Raw genomic sequence first — 23176 nt, 5'->3', positions numbered from 1 at the left:
GAACTCGATTCGAACGTCTACGCGCTATTATTGGTGTCATGGCAGAAGCCCCAAAACAAACAAAAAAACAAGTATTGTTTGAACAAAATTAGATTCATTACTTCATCGCCATTCAGCTTTCGCACAGCCACCGTAAATAGAAATGTAATTCAGTCCAACTCGTAGGCCAGCGAGAGCTCAGGATTTCACGACACTACGCACTGGCACGCATGGGAAATGTGGTTGACTTTTGTCAAAACACTACCACTTTTGTCCACATGGCGCCGCCATAATCAACAAAAACTGACATGACACAGTGTTGCCTTAAGAAATGATGGCTACCTAAATGGCATCCAGTTCACATGGAAGATGGGCCTGCTTGGTTTGAATAACGACTCCGCCTTCTTGTGTGTAGTTTGCATGTTTTCCCTGTGCTTGTGTGGGTTTTCTCTGTGTACTGTGGCTTCCTTCCACATTCCCAAAACATGCAAGTTAGGTTCATTCAGAACTGGGCACTTGACCCTTTTTTGCCCGTCCGGCCGTGACCCCCCGGCCATATTCATAAAAATTGTCGGCCCCAGCCCCGTTACGCCACAAAAATGGACCGGTCCGGCCCAGGGACGGACTGCCCAGCTCTGGAGTGATGTGAGTGAGCTCCACTTTACCCCTGACTAAAATAAGGACGAGCTCAACAGACAATGGATGGACGGATCTCACATTTTGTATTGGATCTAAGTTTTGAAAGGTTGAGAAGTGGGTTTTTCCCAAATCTTTTTAGGTGAAAGTAGCCAAAGTAGAAACGAGGTACTTCCCCCACACCAAACCTTTCAAGAAAATGCCAAACACATAATGTTGCTTTCGTCAACGAAAATTAGGACAAAGTTTCTTTGGCAATGACACTTTAATCACGTGAGGGAGACGAGACGAGACGCAACGAACATGCTGGTCACGCGACTACATCTATAATGCCATATTGTTGACAAATAAAAAGCAGTGTGTGTTAAAATGTCTCTTCATTTCGTTAACCAAAATGAGACATTACGACATCTTTTACTCAATCCTCAATATATTATTTGGATCAGAAGAAGAAGATGGAATTCCTGGAAAATGTCCACCGGCTAGGATTAGATTAAATAGACATTACATCCACAACTACTGAACCAAGAGGCCAAATCCAACAAAATCAAGTCAAGCCTACTTGGTGATTCATAAAACTGCTTCCAGAACTGGTGTCAAATTCAAGGCCTGAGAGCCAAACGTGGCCCGCGAAAGCAAACGGTGTGTACCGACTTTATGTTTCTTGCTAAAAATACCAAAATTGCCAATCGTCAAATAAATTATTCATCATGTAATGAGGCGATCTTACATTTAATTGGATCCACAGTTCACAGGAAAGGAGACCATAATTACGATGTGTCCCGCGACAAAAATCAGTTTGACACCCTTGGCTAACAGCATTTTACTTGGATGAGTTGCAACTCGATAAAAACTGCGATACCTATTTTTTGCATCTAAAAATGTGGCAACTTCAGAAGCGTATAACCTCAGGGGTTGTTGTCTTTACAGAGGTGCACGTGTGACTGTTGTTGCAGAATATGTATCAAATAAAACATTTTCTTTGTCGTTGCTTTTCCAGTCTGTCAGGCTGTCCGCGTGCCACCTCTGCTATGAGGAAAGCCAGGCTCTCTGGAGTGGACATGCTTACAATCAAGCAGCAGCGCAGCAGCAATGGTACCGGTAACCATGACTTACATTCACAATAGGGACTCTCCAACTGTGTTGACTATGCTTGTTTAAGGGCAAATTGTAAATAATGACAGACAGGAGTGACACCAATCCAGAAGTAGGCTGCTCATAAATCCAACATTGATGGACTGAGCTACATATCGTGCTGACACTTAACATTAGCCTTTGCTGAATTTTAGATGCTCATAAATGACGAGAGAAGATCATAATCCAAAGTTGTCTGAGATTCTTTCTTCCATTAATTGACTAAAATGATCCATGTCAAATATTTCATCGCGGTGAAGATTGTGTCTCATAATGCCCTTCATAATTCATTGCCGCAGAGTTTTAATGTGTCATTTTAACGATCCCTATCAAATATGAAGTCTGCTGTAATTTTTTAGCCCGTTGTGGGGCCTTGCGCTAACGTGTGACTTGCTGCTCTGCAGGGTTGGATCACGAAGATGAGCTCAAACGTCTGGATGAAGAAATCAAAGAATTAAATGACTCAAATTCACAAGTGGAAGCAGACGTGATCAAACTCAGAACTCAGGTAACACATTTAAGCGTTCATGTTTATCCCACATGACTGGCTGAATCATCAAGACATCTCTGTAAGCCTTGTGGCCTCTTCTGTCTTCAGATCACCACAATGGAGTCCAACTTGAAGTCCATGGAGGAGGAAAACAAGGTGATTGAACAGCAAAATGACTCTCTCCTGCATGAGCTGGCCAACCTCAGCCAGTCACTGGTTAACAGTTTAGCTAATGCCCAGCTCCCCCATATGGTAAGGGCCCCAAGGAGCAGCGAGCCAGACAGTTGCAGTTAATAGTCATTGCAGAGAGGCTTGATTGTGTTCATGTTAAGAAGTATATATTCACATTAATGCTGTTGTGTGTGTACACTGCAAAAAAAAAAAAAAAAGAGTCTGTTCTCTTTACATAAAAGTTATGGACGTTTCAACAACTTGAAAATTGCACACAAAGTCATGTTTTAACAACATGAATATTGTTTCTTTTTGATTATTTAATTGTAATGTTAACTTTACTGTATGATTTCGTTTAGAATTTCCCAAATATACTTTCAAATTAATTTTATAATATGTACTATGATGTAATCTGAAAAGTAAAATTCCCCTAACACAAGACACAGAATACAAGTTCAGGCTTCCTTTTAGTAACATATTTTCAGCTATATAAATATACCTCAGCATAAGTGCAAGATGGTGAATGTCTTCAATTTGGACATTCAATTAGTGCAAAAAAAGAAAAACAATTACATTTTCTAATACATTCAGAGTAACCCAACTGCATAACACGGCTAATAATCTCAGGTGAAAATAGACAAAATAGGTGATAGTCAACAAAGATAGTCTCACAAGGTAAAAGAAAATTCCAAATTGTAAGTTTAGAAAAAAAAATATGACACTGGGGCACCGTCACTACTTAGAGCAGGAGCTCTTTTTGACAGTACTTAGTCTTGCATCTCCATAATGACTTTCTGAATAATCTCAAAATTTTAACGGAGCTGAGGGGGGTTGTCAAGTTTATAAATAAGACAGAAGAATAGCAAGGCAACTGTCACTCCTACCCTTGGTAGGTGAACCAACACTTTTGCAACTATGTAGATTATAGGAGCAAAATGTGACCGACCAACTGCAGTAGACCAATTACCACATAAAGAAAGGAAGAGTTACAAAGTTTCAAAAAGTATAACACACACATTCCCACTTAAAGTTATTGCAATTATTTTTTTTTTATTCGTCCAATGGGATGGCTCAGGTGTCATCCCGGCAGCTACTATTGGAGACATTTTGCATTTAGTATATATACGTGCAATTGCTCACCGCAGGGCGTTGCATTTTGTAGTCGTAGGAAGTTTTTTGTTTTTTTTTCCGGAGAGGTCAGTCATGAAACATTCAACGCAGCTCCATTAGGTTATCAGAAAGTCTCCACAACCGCGACTGTCTGTGCCTTCAGAGAGGGATGAACCCAGTTATAAGTTTGACAGCTGTTAACAAAGTGGTCGAACTGCCAAAATTAATGTTTTTTTATTTTATTTTTGGTCATTGAAGATGAAATAAATGATCATATATACTGTTTTTGAAGCTAAGATTTGCATATTATAGTATATAGATGCATCTTTACTATTACAAATGGAGTAAATACTAAGGAAATACATATAGTTAAACATCAGTATGTAACTCTTATTTTATTCATATAAACCCATGTAAGAGCCCAATGTTCCTTATTTCCACAGAAACCGATGGCACACAAAGAACCTCTTCTTCGGAGTAACAGTTGCTTACAGCTCCACCAGCAAGTAAGTCTTTATAGTTCAATATTTACACTCATAAACTGTAAAAATAAATAAGTACGACATTTTAATGACCGTTAGGCGCAACATCAAGAAACGGGTCTATTTTTTTTTTTATTATTATTATTCAGACAAATCGGGTTAAAAGGCACATTGTTTTTGTAAAGAATTGTATGTTAAATAGTTTATTCAAATTGTGCTCTATGTTTATTTGATCAATTTAGTGCTACTATATAGATGATGGATGGATGGATGCTAGGTTCAGACCGGTGTTCTGAAATTCCTTCCTACCCGTCGAGACGTCCTACCAATGTCTAGTGTGCTTGCGCACGCATGCGTACGATGCCGATACGTGTTTTCGTGGGCATTTTGTAACTTTTTGTCCGACCTATCTTACCTTAGATTAAAAGTGATGAGTACTTACTATTTTCACTTTTATTGAGTCTCATTTGACTTTTTCATTGCCTCAAAAATACGTCATAGCTTTTAAGCATTGTGTTTTTTCTTGTAGTAGCTTTTGAGCATAGTGTTGATCTGTTGACCACATTCATCAAGCAGTGTATCTATACCACGGCAGAACATCCAATCTGCTTGCGCCTCGGTCTAAGTATTTTCTTAAGGGATTTTTTAAATTTGAACCTACCAGTCTGCATCCAAACAAAACAAGCTGAAAGCGTACTGTGGTATTTTGGCTGTCAAATTTGCCATCGGTAGAAAGTTTCACAAAGGGTAGGACATTTTGACAGAACAGGCTGTAAAATCAGCTTTCATTACGAAGTTTCGAAGGAGTAGGACAGTTTGGCAGAACACCGGTCATAACCATCGGGTACTGCCGTGTGTCTTGCTTGCTGTTATTTACCATGCAACTGCACAGGGGTTGCTTAGAGCGGAGGAGGGGATCCTCCAACAGACGAAAAAAAGTTTAAACATCACTAGTCAAACTAATGACAGTTCAACAGCCGTAAACAAGTCACTGCACTCACCATTATCCAACCTGTTATAGACGCCTGCTAGAGATTATATGAATCAGTTCCTCTAATAGCTTCATGTTGTGTTTTTGGACCTCCAGGAGCCCATTGAACAAAACTTTGATGCCTATGTCACTTCCTTAACGGACATGTACACAACCCAAGACCAGTACCACAACCCAGAAAACAAAGCCTTGTTGGACAACATCAAGCAGGCGGTCCAAGGGATCCAAGTGTAACCATTTGCAAAAGGCAACCTCATGTTCACCCTTGCAAGATGTGGGCCGTGTCTCCGAATCCTCAAGAGCGGTGAAGGTTCCATCTCGGTGGTGAAGAGCAGTCACATATAATGTACAGTGTTAAATATTCGGAATACTTTATGAAAAAGAAAGGTATTATGCTTAGCAAGAGACATAAGACAATTTCTTTTCTTTTCGGGGGGGTCTTGCTTCGAGGAAGAACACAAAAGCATAAACAGCAAACTAGTTTTTGAGGACATTTTGTACGTTTTCATATGAGCTGACAGTGTCATGTAATGTTTCTAGCTGCTCACATATGCACATTTTAGTGTATACTACTGAACAGTAAGCTGATACTAACGGAACTTGAGTTCTTTTTATTGCTTGACCACAGAGCATTTTAGATGACAAAACAAAAGCTGAGCTGGACAGTGATCTAAAAGGACAAAAACAACATGAAGATAAAACAAATAAATTTTCGCCTCAACGAGTTGTTTTACATTTTTTCTTTTGTTTTTTTTTTCTATGTCTTGCTTGTGGAGTGTTCAAGGGCAAGAGCTGGCTTGCAAATTATTTTTGACAATGCTTGAAAAAAATGTTGTGTTTTCTTTTATTCTAAAAAAAAAATGTGTAGCTGAAGTGGGGGTTGGGGGTGTAATTGGTGCTGTAAATGAATCTGGAGGGGGAAACTGACCGGATGTATGTATGAATGTATGTATGAGCAGTTATATTGTAAACATCATTACACGGAAACCCGATGGTGGAAATCCCAATGTTTAGGAGACCAAATTAGTTCCCAGGGGAACAGATCTGTGCAGTGCATGTGCGGTCACATGCATCTCACTATATAATCTCAATTCCAACTGTTAAAACAATGACTTAGAGATATCATTCACATCCTCCTATTAAATCCAAATTGTGTTGCTAGAATCAAATAAATACTTCAGCAATATAAAAAGTAAATAATTTGTTTATTATAGTTATGAGATACAATCTGCAAAGGAACAAAATATAGGGTATATGCAATTTCTTGTTTATAAACAAAGCGGGGCAACACTAATCTTTTTAATATAGCTATGTAAAATACTGATTTTTTATACAAATCTTTTAATACAAAAAGTTTTTTAAAATAATGTAGGAGGAATCTGATTGTTGAGTTCTCAAAGTGAAACGTTCGTTCCACTTTTTTTCTGTAATATTTTGCACAGGGACACCTTCGTTTCCATGTTCTGATGTTCTTACAGAACTAAAAGCAGTACCCGAGAGACGAAAAGGAGGGTTTTGTAAAGAGTATTTATAGACAGCAGGACTTACAGGGTCACTGTCCCCACGTATGTGCCAGTCGACTATTTGCACTTGTCCTTGAAGATATTATCCTTACATATGGCGACGTGCAATTTTCCAGGTGACCTCTTTGGCACACGATTGGAGCAACTAACAGCTTGGAGCCACTGTGTGGATTAAGTACCACTGAAAAAGGAAGAACAGGGAAGAGGATGACTATAACCATAGCAGTTGTACTGTAGGCTATTGTAAAAACATGATCAATGTTCATTTTTGCTATGTTTTAGGAAGATGAAGTTATCCCCCAGCAGCACTTTATATCTAATCACTGTACAAAGGAATTAAAGTAATCAATCAATTCAAGGTTTAAAAAAAAAAAAAAGAAAGAAAAAAAAGCAGAGACAACAAAGGCCTGGTGAAACAAGACCTTTTGAGAGGGTGATACAATCCAGCATCGCACACCCAGCGTGACTGTATGTACCTCTGCATTCTGTCATTCAAGCTGTTAGCGCTCATCAAAATTTGCCTTGTCCAAAGCGAATGGCGCTGAACCTCATCAAATGAACTTTGCCGTCCACTTCCAGGACTCTTTCCTGCGCATCATCCATAACTGCATTTGCCTTTTTCCATGGCATTGTGTCTGCAGCTTTTTGCCAATATAGTGATGCTTCAGTAGAGTAATTGCTAGTGCGAGTTTTTTGGATTAATTGTCATTATCAGTCAAAATGGAAAAAGGGATTATTAAAGCACAAACTGCTCATCTGACGTTGGTACACAAATAATAAATCTGAAGAGTTATCTGTGACTATCTATAAGGAACACAACAAAAAGGTTGCAACATATTTAGAATGATGACTTTTCATAAAAAAAAAAAAAAGTTTGCTGATCATCAGATTTTATTACTTTATTTGCACCATTTAATTTTGAGATGGGTTTCAGTGACCATGAAGAAAGACTGGATTTTGTATAAACTATTGTGCTCTCTGTGGAACTGAAGTTTGATTTATTTTTGTACGACACAGCATGGATTTGTTGACATTTTAATTTTGCTATAAATGTGTGAGATCACAAGTTGCAGTGATATTTCATTTATAAATTGTGAACTTTGTACAATTTTGTCATGCTGGATGTGGACACATCTTACTCGAATAAAGAAAAATGTGTTGCCAGAGGCCTGTAAATTACATTGTGTTCTTTTTGTTTTTCTTGTCATATTGTTCCTTGAAGTCTAATTGAAAGCGTACTTATTGTTAATTACTGCCAAAATTTAATTCGTTGCTTCTTGCACAGCACCAAATACAATAAGAATGCTTTTTAAGCAACGTTTGTTTTTTGTTTTTATTTACTCAGAGAATTAAACATGTGTTTTCATTCCTAGTCCATTCTGGACAGAAAAGCGATGGCGTTCAAATGATGCCATGGCTTCCTGGTAGGTTAGAGCAGTTCATTATGGCACCTATAGGCATCTTGTTCGAATGCTTTTTCACATAAACCTGTTTCAGGCTGCAAAACACACACAATACACACGAGTTTATACTTTCTTATTCTTTATTTTATTGTTGTTGTATATATTTATTTTTTGTTGTATTTATTTTCATTGTATTTAATTTATACCTTTATTAATTATGTTATTATTCTTGTATTCTTACAAGTTTCTGCTTTCTTCTTTATTAAGTGCTTCCATACATTTATTACTATGGATCTTTTTTAAGCATAATAATTCAATCCTTGTATCCATCTCCAAGTAGTGTTACAACTCACCCTGCTACTGGGGTAGGTTGTTAATGGTAAAATGGGCTGTCATATGTATAGCAATTTTCTGTATTTGGTACTCAAAGCACTTCTCACTGTACCTCATTTTTTTACTGATGACGCAGCATCAGGAGCAACTGGGGATTCCGTATCTTGCTCAAGGATACTTCGACACGGTCACAATGGCCGGGGATCAAACCCACAAGCTCTGGGTTGGGAAATGACCACTCTACCACTGAGCCATGCCGTGCCATGTAACAACATACCTCTTTGTGTTTGACAGTAATTTACATAATCTGTGGTAGTGTAGAAGTCCAAGCCTATGTCATTTATAGGAGACAAATATGGGTCAAAATTACAGATATCACAATACAGTGCAGTTCATCAATTTGCCAGCAGATGTCACACAATGCAAACATTGCAACACAGGAGTGCCCCTTCATGTGCACCTGGCGGTCTTTGTTGTAACGTGAGTTAAATACGTGAGTTGCTTTCAACCTCCCGAAACACCGTCGTGTTTGTAGTTGTTTGGAAAGTAGTTCTTGAAAAGCACGTTTCGGCTTTAAATTGGGAGCACATTAGGGGGACCCCACATTCTTCTTTCACTCATAAGTTCTGTTTAACATAAAAAGTATGGTGATGCACATTTGACACACTACGGACTATGTAATTATTCAGTGTAGTAAAATGATGCTATAGAAACTGTAGGGATAAAATCTGCCTCAATAAATGAACATATAGAACCCTATGATTTAAATGTTGTAGTTGATGAATCAAACAAATAAAAATAAAATAAATATCAGACATGTGCAAATTCTGTAAGTCATTTTTAATTAGTGGATGCTTCCTGCCGAGTAGTAGCATAAATATTTTCAAAAATACACTCAGTCACAAGTTACCAACCATCCATCTATTTTCTGTACCATTTGACTTCATAGGTTTGTGGGTGACCCATGCAGCTGAGTTTGGGTGAACACTGGGCGGACTGCTTGCCAGCAATCACAACCTCAAGTGCAAACAAACGCACACACTCACATTCACAACAATGGGAATTTGAGAGTTTTTAATTCAGCTTATGAGCATGTTTTCGGTATATGGGAGGAAGCAGAGATACTTAGTGAAAACATACATAAGCACATAAACATGCAAATTCCACTTTCAAACCCTGAACCTCAGAACTGTGAGGCGACACACTAACCACCAGTGTGCAACATGCTGCCCATCACAACCAGCCATTCCTTAATCAAGATACTGTACTTGGTCAAAGAATGAGAGTTTGAACTTATAAGGTGTCAATGGAGTGACAGCTAGTTCGCCACCCAAGTCATGCTGTCAGTGCTGCGCTGGTAGCACTGATGCACTTAGTATCCCATGCAAAAAAAAAAAAACTTCAATGTATTTGAACATTACATCAGTAATTAAAGTTGTGAAAAATAGCCTAATTGTTTACAAACATTGGATTACAGTACAGTATTCAAACCTCAGTTTATCTGAATAGAAAGCCTTTGTTTTGTACAGTGACATGCTTGTGACTCAAACAAAGAGTAACAAAGGCCTATAAACATGTTTATTGAATCTGTGGTGCAATGAACACAATCAGAAGAGTACTTACAGTACACAGATGTTTCCTGTACTTCATTGAGATCAGAGCACTGTTGTGTCTCCAGAACATGTTTAAAAACAGGATGGAAAACAAACCATTTGATTACTGTCAGTATGTGAGACACAATGGTTTTACACTTGAAACAGCGATGTAAACTATGTCTTTGTACTGTACTGTATGGCCAGGCATGCATTGCACACAAGACATTGCTAATTTGTTGGCTCCAATTATGCACTGGCCTAATTTTACACCGCCATCTTTAAATTTTAGACAAGAGAAACATTGGGAAATTTAAGGTGCAACATTAAGACTGACAAAAGATTGTGAAAGATTCCTAGTTTATGCTGAGTTTAAATATTAATCAGTACCAGACATTTTCAGACCCTTTGTGAAAAGACATAAATATGTCATTGGGACTGAATGAGTTAATAAGCCATGTGAGCCTATAGCCATTATTTGGTGTTGCATATAGCTGATAGAAATTGGTCTAGTACTGCCCAGATACAGTAGAGGTGAGAACAACCAGTAGACCTACTGTACATCTCTCATTGTTGTTTTAATTAACTTGTTCGTCGCATTATTTCTGACTGAAACAATAACTAGTATGACACATTTTTAGTTTCGAGTTCGTTGGACTTGGAGAGTAGTGTTGGGTCGTTTGCGAACGATTTCTTGAAAAAGAATTAATCTTTTCAGTGAACATGAGTGAATGAATCACTTCGTCAAGTGATTCGTTCTTTTCTCAATTTATTTGAGCTCAGCCACGCGCATGTCGTTAATCTTTGCGAACAACCAATCAGCAGCCCGGGGCGGATGGAGGATGGATTTTACTGAATATACTCCAAATATATTGACCTCAGAGAACCTTGTGAACATGTCCAAATTACCAAAACTATCCAGTGCACAGGGAAAAACAATTTGTTGCTCCTTTTGGTTGATGCTATACGTCGCGACTCGCAACAGCAAGTCACTCACATGATTTTAATGAAAGTTAACAGTCATGGAATGCAAAAAAAACGTTTTTTTAATTGTGTGATGTTATTTTACTAAAGGCAATGTTACAAATTCAACTTGTCTTGTAAGTGTATGTAAATCTTTGATGGAGTAGGGGGCGCCAAATAAAAAATCAGATCAGTGCCACATTGACCCCGCTCACACCTATCGACAAAGTTCAAACTTCTAATGTTTTATTTTTTGTTTTGTTTTTTGTGGGAAGAAGCCAGAGTACCTGGCGACAACCCCGGCAAGCACATGCAAACGTCATACAAGAAGGCTGAAGATGCAATTTGAATGCCGAAACTCAGAACTGTGTGGCAGATGTGCTCACTATTCGCTCAGTGTGCTGCCCTCCTTTCTCAAGATGCATTTTATATTTAAGATAGAGCAGCAATAAATGTGTCTTATGATATTTGTAGGGCAGAGTGTGTCATTTTATGGCTGTATGACTTTCTGTTCAGGGCTCATTGCTTGCCGTTCAAACAGCAGAGTGGGCGTGACTGACATATGACATTTTTAACTCAAAAGGCCAATTCATATTGTTTGGAAACAATAGGTGCCAGGAAGGACATTTCCAAGGGGCTACTGTAGCAATGATGAGATGGGTGATGAGAAACTTTAACAATAAAATATACCTGCCAGATGTGATTTCATCGACACAACAAGTTTAGTTTGAGTGACTGCTTAGCTGAGTAGAATACAGCGCCTTTTTCATTTCTTCATTTAAAAAGTGTATCTGTGTGTCCTTAAACCAATTAAAAGACAGTTCATGCTCAGGCTATCATAGCCTTCTTAGTTAGATTACCGGAAAAAAAGATTAGATAACAAAGAAATAGACCATCTACCATAACCTATACAGTATGTCAAACAGCATCAGTCACCAAAAGAACAACTCAGTTGAGCCTAAGCTTATTTTTAAATGATGTTAGTATGCTGGCCTTTAGGTTACAATACATCTACCTTGACCAAGGTTATGGAATTTCATGTACTGTATTGCTATCTCCTGAATTAGGCAAGGCAAGGCATCTTTATTGATACAGTATAGCGCATTTCATACACATGGTAACTCATTGTGCTTCACATGATTTCAAGTACAACATCTAAAAGCATCTAGAAACTAAAAACTGAAAGTCAAGGTATGGTAAAAGAATGTAATGCAGGTTACTATCATTAAAAAAAAAATCACTAAAACAACGAGCAGTGCAAGAACACATTTTTGGAAAATATTTTTTAAATATGCTTTGAAAGACCTTAATCATAAGTATGGGGGCGGGGAGAAAAAAAGGATAGTTTTTAACATAGCTTTCCATTTACACTTCAGGCTGACTTCACTTGGCAGCTTATTCCATTTTCATGCTGCATAACAGCCAAATGCTGCTTCGCCATGTTTGTGCTTTGAGCTCTGGACTCGACTAATTGAGTAAGCAGAACTAATTAGCCACTCCCTCAATGATCACGTTTACCAAGTCTAAATTTCCACTATCACTATTTTTGGATTAAATTCGTTTTCAAATGTAAATACAGCCGGTATTGAATCTGACTACCAAGCAGTTTCCCTCACATAACATTTTAGACATACAGACATACAGGCTAGGCCAGGGACGGCCCAGGGATTTTTTTCCCTCCCGAGGCTAAAGGAGGGCTTGCCGCTTGACTGATACATAAAATGTAAAACGGGGCTGTGAAAATAATTTAGAAATATATTTTAGAATATCGTCGACTGGTTAGCACGTCCGCCTCACAGTTCAGAGGTTGTCGGTTCGATCCCGGCTCCTGCCTCCCTGTGTGGAGTTTGCATGTTCTCCCCGTGCCTGCGTGGGTTTTCTCCGGGTCCTCCGGTTTCCTCCCACATTCCAAAAACATGCATGGTAAGTTGATTGGACACTCTAAATTGCCCCTAGGTGTGATTGTGAGTGCGGGTGTTTGTCTCTGTGTGCCCTGCGATTGGCTGGCGACCAATTCGGGGTGTCCCCCGCCTACTGCCCGAAGACAGCTGGGATAGGCTCTAGCATGCCCCGCGACCCTTGTGAGGATAAGGGGTATAGATAATGGATGGATCATATAAAATGCTGGAGGTGCTTAATATGGGGATACACAAATTACTGAGGGGGGTATTAATTTGAGGCTCCCATTGGAATAATGTGAAATCAAGTCAGCAAATGCTTGCAATCCAAACATTAAAAAGTGCACACAATTCACAATTTTGGTGTTTTAGCAAGCAACAAGTCGATGCACATATTTTGCTTTCGTGGGCCACATAATATGATGTGGCAGGCCGGATCTGGCCCCTGTGCCTTGAGTTTGAGAGTCCTGTGCTCGAGTGGTTCTCTGACGTGTGGTTACTTTCTGAGCAATGAATGTATGAACCTTAGTAAAGTACTTTCTTTACCCCGTTACACGTACAGTACATTTTTTCCACAGTCATTTTTTCCCCATAACATTTTTTAAATTACAATTCAGTTTGATTTAACTTTAAGTACAATACGTTTCTATCAAATTGTTAAGAATCGTTTGTTTTTAAACATTTAGGCTAATGTTGTCCGTCATGGCGGTACTTGGAGAACTAAGTATTTTTGGAGGTATTTTTGAAGTACTTTACTAATTAGTGTAGCTCGATCGTCCGCAAACAAACTGCAAAGCTGCTTGTCTGTCTCTTCCCGCGCGTGCCCGCGTGTGCGCGTGAGCGTCGTCGGAGGCGGCTGCGACTGTCTGTGCTGTGCTCGGTGCTGCTCGGCTCGGCTCACAGCTAGCAATGGCGCTGCGGGCTGCCCAGCTCCTCTCTCCGCGTCTCCTACTCGCCGCGGCTTGGCTTTTGCTCGCTAGCAGACCCCAGCCGGTTATGTCTTGTCCGAGTCGGTGTTTATGTTTCCGAACCACTGTGCGATGTATGCATCTGAATTTGGAAACAGTACCGGCTGTCTCTCCGCAGACCACCATTCTGTAAGTCGCACCCGATTTTCCTTTCCCTTCACTCAAACGGCAACGAGAGAGCAGAGATTGTGCATGCTAACGGAACCATTTCCCCACCCCACAACATTTGAAGCATAGTGGTACGCTTTATTGTTCCCCTGGGTCTTTTGCGTTTAAGTTGCAGTGTCGAAACCAACTTTTTCGCCCACTAGTTGCTTTGCGCACAAAATGACGAATTCTTTTGAAAGTGGTGGTATCTTTGACAATATGTCCCAGGAAGTTTTCAACAACACCTGCTGGTGAGCTTAGCTGTTGCCTGCAGGGGTTAATGGTCATGGTTTTGGGGGTCACACAGCTGGTGAAGGGGCGCTGCATGAACAATGTGGAGTGTGAAAGTCAGTCAGTGGGGGTTCCAGCGGCAAGAGTCACGCTTCTGTTGGCTGCTTGAATTTGAAAGTTGTGAATTCCCTGGTTTGAGGACACTCCTGACCCCTGCGTTATCGAGATATTATGGGGAGCAATTGGCTTTCTCGTTATGTTGTGCATTTTTGTTTTTGCTGTTGCTTCTATTGTACTCTATGCTTGAGGGAAGGAATACTGTAATAGTGAAACATTTGTTAACACAATACAATACAATACAATTGTCTACTGGGCGTCCACAGTATTCTGTGTACTCTTACAAATAAAAATACAATGTCCAGTATTGAAACTTCAGGGTAACAGTGGCTTGTCACTGGTGTGTAAAACCTCCAAGGAACTCCTTTTGACACTTTTAAAAAGGAGAAAATATGATCAGTTTTACATCATCATAAGCCTAACTGGTATTATTTAGGAAACACTCAGCCGAAAGTCAAACAACTGTGTAGATGAACTAGGCTTTACTCGATCATGGTTTTGGAGCCATCACCGATCAGCTAGTTTAAAAAAAACAACAACAATAACGATGACAGAATTTATCAGAAGATGGGCCATTCTTTCCAGTCGACTGAAACAACTTGTTTACTGTACAGTGGAACCCCACTATTCACAAGTGATTGTCCATGAATAGCTAACATGTGCGTGTAATTGACATCCATTGAAATGCATTGGGGGAAAAATGATAATTAAACCCTAAATATTGTCCCCAAAACACTTGTAATCATCATTCAATACACGGAAAACGGTGGGGGACCCGACACCCCGCCAAAAACCCCTAAAATTATTTTAAAATATTTGTGGGGAAATGGAAAAAAAATCCGACTGTGCATACTGAGAAACCTTGGATTATTAACGATGGCAGAACAGTCCCTGGAGTGAACACAATTGTGTTTGCTGTAATTTCTTAATTTGACATCATTGATCGATCGTCAAATTATGCCATTACAACTGATCACCGAATTTTACATAAAAGGCTATACATCTGCAATTCCTTCATGAAAGCAGATTGATTATCGTTTGTGTTTAAACCAAGTCATTTGCAAACATCAGATATAGGGCTGGGCGATATGACTGAAAGTAGGGCTGGGAGACGTGCGCTGCGGCTATGAGAGCCAAAATAACAGAGTTTTTAATTGATCGCATATCGGCCACCAAATTAATAAAAAAGGCAGTTGCCGATAATCGCCAATATGCCAAATATCGGCCCCGATAATCGGCCCAACCGATAATCGGTCTATCTCTAATATCGACCACGTGTCAATGGCGATACATATTGATATTAAATTAATGGTCCAGCCATAATCTGATAATGATTTTACTTTCGAAAACAATGACCAGACCAATCACTGATTTACTTTGGAAAAAAATGACCAGTCCAGTAACTGAATAAGTTTCAAGAAGGTTGGTGAGTACAACATCGATCCATCTACGTGTGACATTGTTTAATTGTTGTTTAGTTGTTGTTTCAAGCACTTAAACCAGAGGTTCCCAACCACTCGGCCGCGGATTGGTAAAGTTAAACTATTTTTCAATTTACTCTAAAAGGGGGGATTGGAAACAAAAAATACTTGCGGTATAAAATTTGGGTTATTTTAGCAAAAAGCATGAAGTCGGCGCACATGATTTGCCTTCGATGGTCACACAATCGTGTACCTTTTTGGCCCTAAATGGAAAATACTTACATTGAATATCTGGAAAGTACTCCTACAGGGTCAATTAGTATAGATAATATCAGCTTGGGAATGTACCTGAACCCTTTTAGACCCAGGAAAGGTCAAGTACTGCTAGTACATGACGTTGACTAAGAGAAAGGGTTCATACAGAATTGCTTTTTCTGACAATATCTACTGCTAATGACACATAACTTTAATGGTACCCACAAAAGAAATGCTTGTGTACTCATGTCCTCCTTACTAGGCAACTTACCTGGACTTTTTCCTTTAACCCTGGAAAAGTACAAAGCTTGAAATTAAACTTCAGTAGTATCTCAACGTACATTTGCGTAAATTGACTCCTGCTGAACCCCTTTCTGACTGAGTGTACTTTAGTCCCAGCTGAATGGCTCCCCTTTTCACACTGGAGGCAATACAGCCGCCAATCAAGCCAACTCCTCAAATACATTGCCGCCTTTGTGCGGAATTGGCACTGTGATCTAGTTGTCAATGCACTGACCTATTAATAGTTCCACTCTGCCAGAAAACAGGAGGACAAAGAGGCATGTTAGTCAGCTTGAACCAAAGCAGCCACCATGCAGAAAATGGCCTTGTCCTTTAACATCTGGAGTCGCCCCATGACAGCCTTGCAGTGAACCCTTGGTCCAGCCCAGCCCCGAACAGACCAGACACACCCCACACCCCACCCCACCCCCTCCCATCCTTTGCCACAGCAAGAAGAGTATTGTTTAGGTGTTCGAGCAGGATGTCTAAATTTGTTGCAGGGTTGATACAACACAAGTGCACGCTGTCATTTCCTGCATGCTTTCATGCTTGCAAGCTTTGAAGTCATAGCCACTCGCCGTCTCTCCTCCCGTGTATCGTCAGGTCAGGACATGAACACCTGGCTGACTGATATTCCACACACTGATGACCCTCTGCAGGGAAAATAAACCCAAAAAGTCTGTTGCCTCTCCAAATACATCTACCGGGGTTCATTCAATGCAAATAATGTATGAATGTACGTGGACAAGCGCTCTCCTTTCAAGTACTATTACACCCTCCCTCTAGCGTGCGCTCTCCAACCACAAATGTCTGATGAATATCCAATCGGAGGGCGGACCTCGACAGTTTCATTGGTCCACTGTGACGTGTTTGGTAGTTTCATTGAGCAGATCTGACGAGACTATAGGTAAATCTATTGGTCTCTTGAAGCTCGTCACAGTTAAAATTCATAAATAAGCCGCAACACATTAAAAGCTGCAGGGTTCAAAGCGTGGGGAAAAAAGTAGCGATTTATAATCTGGAAAGTCCAGTAATGATCTCTTATTGGAGAGGTATATCCTTGAAGGAACTGCCACTTTTACAGTAACCTACTGGCAAAGTCATTATTATTGTAAAATGACGAGAAACTCATCGCATCATTCCCCCTCAAACTCAGCTATACCTATATCGAATCGAATTGTAATGCCACTGAAACGATTTGTTCCATTTTACGACTAGGTCCACACCGCAGGCACCGCTTCATCATTTCTCCCAAATACTGTACTTCTACATCCTACCGAATCACTCCACTGTAGAAATGCCCGACACGCTGGACCACATTTACTTCCGTAAACATTACGTCGTGAGTGACGTTGTCTCTTCTTCTGCATATGTGGGGGACACATATGTTTCCACACCAGACACACCGAGGTCGCATTTATAATGTAATGTGAACACTTGGACCAAAAAATCAGATTTTACCCAAAAATCTGAATTGAACATTTAGTCCAATTACTAAATTAGCCTAAAATGAACCGTCCTTGAATCATAAATATCTTGAATCTTGTGTTAATATGTTCTTGTAACAAAAGAAAAATCCTGGCACGATCACACTCAGGCTTTTTGCCAAGCACTTTTCTACATGACATTTGGAACAAAATGCTGATGTTTTCCCCCCAGTATTTTTTCAGGCAGCCATGTGTTTTTTTCAGCTGTTTTCTCTTGGGAATCTAGGCATGATAGTAAATTATATTCCTTCACAATAATGACACATCTGTATAGTTTCTCAAGGATTTGGAGAAGTGATATCTTCCAATGTTATATTGGATGTTTTAATGTTTGTTCCAGTACTGGGCTGCTGGTGAAATTACCTTCCAATTGAGTTGTGGATTACTTTGCATTACCAGTTGCAATGATCAAATTGTGAATTAATATTTTTGGAGGGATTTGTATTGGCCTCATAGCGCATCATTGTATTACACTAGTTAATTGTATCCCACAAGGAGAACCCCTCAGAACAAAGGTCACCGTTTTGATTCTAGTTTGAAATGTGCAGTGGACTCCCACATATTCGCTGTTCAGTACCCGCGGATTCACCTAATCGCAGTCTTAGTTCTTAGTATTTAAAAAAAAATTTGGGAAGATATTTTTTAAAATAACAATATCAATTTTTTTGTGGACTGCTGTGTTCCCCAAAATCAAAGAAATACAAAGTGATTTTTAAACGCATCTAATCTCTTTAATACATTTAATATTTTCAAAGAAAAAACACTAAAAACTTCCATATCAAATAAACTAGCACAAACACACCAGGCCTACATTTCAGTACAAATTGTATTTTGATGCCTGCAACTCAAAAAAAAAAAAAAAAAAAAAAAAAAAGCCTGGCAAACGTTTTGAAGTAAAGCAGCGCAGGCACATTTCAAGGACTACTGAAGCCTAACTTTCGAGTAATTCAAAATGGGTAGATGCACATTTTAAGAAGAGCTGGGTTTAAAAAAAATCTATTTTCCTTTTCATAGCCCAATATTGATACATAAAGCCATAAATCGATATGTAACCCACATAAAAAAATCTAGATTTTTCTGTCTTATTATTTCTTGAATTTTAATGCCCTTAACATGAGTAAGAGGATTGATTTTCTTATGCAAATACTTTATTAAAGGGAAGGCAACCCAAACAATATTTTTTTCAAGAATATCCTCTATCCAAGCCCACTAGTTGAAATAAGGCATTCTGATAAATATGTTTGGGGAACAATAATTAATCCACCTGTTTTTAGCCATCTCTGTGGGTGGCCATTTTGTCACTTCTGTCAACTGAAAATGACATCACAGTTGCTCAGGGCTCTCAGGTCACGACCAAGCACAGCTCAACTGTTTTCTGAAACTGATTGGCGTTGATTTGAGCCCTCAGGGCATCTGTGATGTCATTTTCAGTCGACAGAAGTGATAAAATTACCGACCCCTGACATGGCTAGATTTTGCTGCTTGACTCATATTCCACAAACACAATATTAATCAGAATGCCTTGTTTCAACTAGGGGACCTGCATAGAACATATTCCTGAAAAGAGGAATTTGGGTTGACTTCCCCTTCAATTGAAAAAAACAAGCATTGGGTTCAAGTCACACAAACAGACCCTCAGCACTTTCAAACACGCACGCACGCACGCATTCACACGAACATGAGTCTGTGCACGCACGCACACAATCATTTAATGATGTTGTTCTGACTAGGGATGGGAATTTCGACCAATTGATATAAGATACATATTAGCTAGATATGTGCATTTGTGTGTTGAACCTGTTGGCTCAATATTGCAATTAGACGTATTTAGCCGATTCTGACTTTGGGTCATGAGCCGCATCGAGGCTGCGTCGGCCGGCACGGATTACCGACCCCGCGAAGGGCGACTGCTGCCACCGCGATGTCCCAGCGGCCGCTGCAGCTGTGGAAATCTGTGGGAAGGGCCCGCCCAGCCCAGAGTCGCCACCGCCGCCGCCACGCTTGCCGGCCGGGACGAGGAGCTGAGCGCGACTGGGGGCGAGCTAATGTGCTATTGTTGCTACGCAGCTTGCGGCTGGAGCCCGAGACTGCGCGCCGCACATGTGGTTTCTCATCGCTCCGGGAGAGTGGCTGTAAGCGAGTTTATGCTTACAAAGCCTACAGACGACCTTGTTGTCATCTGCTGTATCAAAATACTGCCAAACGGTGACGTTGTTTTTTTGTGGGAGCTTTGACATCTCTTTTCTTCGCCAAACTTGGTGACCCCGCCCCCTACTACGTGTGCGTGTGGGCGGGGGATAGAGGAGCAATCTCTCTCTTGGTGCTTGGCTTGTTTACAGAGGCAGAGAGACATGAGGAACAAGATGCGTGATAATGCAGCGTTTAACCGACAAGTAAAATACTTAACGTTTAATAAATCGTAGACGGTTACACGGTTAAACGACTAGTCGCGCACATCCCTAGTTCTGACAGATATATTTATTTCTTCTTGAGGGCGACTTATTGCTCAAGCACCGCTTGGATTTAGAACTACGAGAGCAGTCATTTTTACGGATGTCACAACACGGATGCACCAAGGGCGCCAAAGTTGAAGCGCAAAGTAGCGAGGGATCACTGTACACACTGAATATACAGATATGATTATCAGTTCATTCAGATTCCATGAATCGCTATGGAAGATGTCATTCTTTTGATATTATTGATAAATATTTCCATCTTGTCTTAAATTGCCTCCTGATTTGAGTGTCTTAATGTCCCTATCTGGCCCAAAACAGTGGACTGGTCTGACTGAGTGACAGTGAGTCAGGAGGGAAAGTCAAGTTCCATTGTTTGGAATTTGCTGCAGTCAGACTTTGTGAGGCACTCAGTCTCTGCAGCATTATGGAATGCAAAGACAGAAATCCCCAAAGCTTTGCTAATTTGCACAGTGAGATTGGCCCCAAGATAGTTGTTGAAAGAACTACACTGCCCCTTCCAGCAGCCATCCAGCTATGGGAATACTGTTACAAATTTCTTTGGAATTTAATTCTGAAAATAACTCTCAAAGATTTTTGGTTATTTTTAGTTTTAAAAAAAAATGTTTCCTGTCATAACAGTGATAACATTCCATTGCAATTTGCTACTACACTTTGGGAAGCCAATTTCGCAGAGAACAATCTTGAAATTCTTTACTATGCGAACTGGAAGTAGATTTTCTGCAGGCATTAGTGACCGGTTATAAAACAAATGAATGCAATAATGAAGTGCGAATTCTCTTAGTAAGTTGTTTCCAAAATCAAAACACTGTGAAACATTGTGGTTATAAAATAATCTATATCAATATCCTCATAATCCCTTTTGGGCAGATTTATTTGCTTTGCAAAACATTTCATTTCACGAGGGATGCACGGTAACTGTTTTTTTCCCAACTAATGCTTCTCCAAACCGATACCAATAACCAATAACTTTTTTTTTTGTATACTACTAGGGGTGGGCGATATGACCTTAGATCGTTAAGCGGTTTAACGTGTTCACAATCTCATAAAGCCGAAAGATCGTTTGATCGTGTACATGGCACATTCTAGACAGTTTAGCTCGATGGCGACGCAAAGCCGCTGACGCGTATATGCGACCAACCAATCACAGCATGCACAGTGCACCGCACGTGACACTCCCCGCCTCCCTGTTTGTTTGTACAACGGGGCGCTATAGCGGAAAGTCACCACGAAGCAGAGTTGGTCCCGAAAAGAAACTCCACTCCACAGTGTTCATTTGGTTTGGCTTTTCCTCGGAGGAGAAAGCACAAACCAATTATTTGCAAAGTTTGCAGGGACTCTGTTCGGACGTCAGCGCCGACAGCCAAAGCAAGCGGAGATCAGGCACATGGTAGCCAGAGGCAGCCGCTAGCTCCAAGCTTACGCAACACACGGTAATACGGTCATTTAACAAGAGCACTCCATATGAAAAAACAAGCAAGCAGTGTAAAGAAGTAACTGAGGCAGTGACTTATTACCTTGCTGAAGACATGATTCCCATTAAAACAGTGGAAAATGAGGGCTTTAAAAGACTCTTTAAAGTCCCAGACCTGCGTTACGAGCTGTGTTTTTATGTTTACATTATTTTACCTTTTATGTTTACATCCACTGCACATTTTGATAAAAATTGTCGCTATTCAAATTCAAACCTGTTCAGAAAGCTTAGCTGACTTAAAATGTTTTTTTTTTCTTTTAGTTTTATACACATTTTAACTATGTTTTATATGTTTAACATGAGGAAAATGGTCAGAAATGTGCAAATTAGTCTTAAAAAAAGATGTAAAAAAAAAAAGAATCAAGTGACTGAATCTCTGCAATAAATATCCGTGCGGTAAACACGGAAGTGGCTATATGGTTCCCACATCGCAAATATGGTTTCGAAATTATTAATTATAGTTTTGAGGCAGAAATTTTTGTGTCGACCAAATTCTGTGGTCAACTTAGCCGAGTTAGTCATTTTTATTTTTTTTCGCCCCAGCCTTACATGTCAACTGTAAATCAGTCACTGACCTGCCACAGATGGGATGTTTCATAGCAACATTATATTGTGGTTAAAGAGGTCTTCTATGACATTTTTATAGTGAATTGTATTTAGAAGGTCCAAAGGTCATCATTTGGGTGTTGTGCTGCATGAACAAAATCTTTGGTTCGGTATGTAGTTCTTTTTTCTGTCTTTTATTAAGTGTGTTACTGTTTATTTTCCAACTCATTCAGGTTCAGTAGTTTTCTTCCATTCTCTAATGTACTTGTTTAACTATTGATGAGTCACACAGTCCTAGACCCACACAGTCTGTGGTAAAGTGTTCTTGGGCATGTGTCACAGATCTAAACCACTTTCTTGACCACAAACAGAAAAGGAGGAGAGGTTCACACATGCCGTTCAGATGTAGTACTGGGCACCGTCCAGGTTTTGTCATTGTTTTGGTCTAGGCAAGTACTTAAAGAAACGTCTTGTAATGCTGCATATGATCCATATGTGAAATTTAATTCACTGAATTGAACCTAATCATCAACCTTTTGGATGAAGATACACACACACACACACACACACACACACATATATATATATATATATATATATATATACATTATTTTGCTGTGTGTCTGCTTGTGCTGCGATGCGTGTGATGTAGTAAGTATATTCTTGACGCCGATTGGCTGTCAGCAACACGCTGCCGCCAAAAGTTCACATCTGCATAGCACAGCGAAATGAATGGAGAAACCTTTTCGCTTCAAACGCATCACCTGAGACGCAATCACGTGATTGCACACACTGTATTGACTATATATGGAAACGCGCCGCCAGAAAGAAAAATTAAGCGTTTGTTTTCCATTGAGCTCAATCCATTTTATTTTCAAACAAAATAAAAAGGCCATTTTGTATCACGATAACAATGTGACTCTATATATTTTCAGTTATTCTGTAAAAAAAAATGATTCAACATATTGGCTCCTCACTTTTTCTCCCTTTATTTTGAAGTGACATTAAACAGACCTATACTATATGAGCGATGCATACAAGTACATAAATACATAAATAAATACATAAA

General features: G+C 39.7%; 2 protein-coding genes across 11 annotated transcripts in view; both read left to right on the top strand.

The window, feature by feature from the left end:
* The window catches only part of myt1lb (myelin transcription factor 1-like, b), a 131332-nt gene extending 123637 nt beyond the window's left edge, over positions 1 to 7695 (top strand). For 7 of the 9 annotated variants that reach the window (XM_086049249.1, XM_086049247.1, XM_086049252.1 and 4 more), the window contains 5 exons: positions 1616 to 1710; positions 2154 to 2257; positions 2348 to 2491; positions 3964 to 4026; positions 5090 to 7695. In XM_086049249.1, coding sequence (XP_085905375.1) covers positions 1616 to 1710; positions 2154 to 2257; positions 2348 to 2491; positions 3964 to 4026; positions 5090 to 5227 — 544 coding nt within the window. In that variant the 3' untranslated portion in view covers positions 5228 to 7695. The remainder of the gene's footprint in view (positions 1 to 1615; positions 1711 to 2153; positions 2258 to 2347; positions 2492 to 3963; positions 4027 to 5089) is intronic. The other 2 variants (XM_086049255.1, XM_086049253.1) reach the window with 1 other exon arrangement.
* Positions 7696 to 13515: 5820 nt separating this feature from the next.
* Positions 13516 to 23176, top strand: part of pxdn (peroxidasin) — a 52169-nt gene continuing 42508 nt past the window's right edge. For both annotated transcript variants that reach the window (XM_086050382.1, XM_086050381.1), the window contains exon 1: positions 13516 to 13802. In XM_086050382.1, the coding sequence (XP_085906508.1) occupies positions 13615 to 13802 (188 nt within the window). In that variant the 5' untranslated portion in view covers positions 13516 to 13614. The remainder of the gene's footprint in view (positions 13803 to 23176) is intronic.

Source organism: Filicampus tigris, chromosome 13 (genome assembly GCF_054856515.1).
Source record: "Filicampus tigris isolate MCC_2025a chromosome 13, RoL_Ftig_1.0, whole genome shotgun sequence".
In the NCBI taxonomy this organism is placed as follows: Eukaryota; Metazoa; Chordata; class Actinopteri; order Syngnathiformes; family Syngnathidae; genus Filicampus; species Filicampus tigris.
The sequence above is the reverse complement of the archived record's forward strand: the minus strand, read 5'-3'. Positions and strand labels throughout refer to the sequence as shown.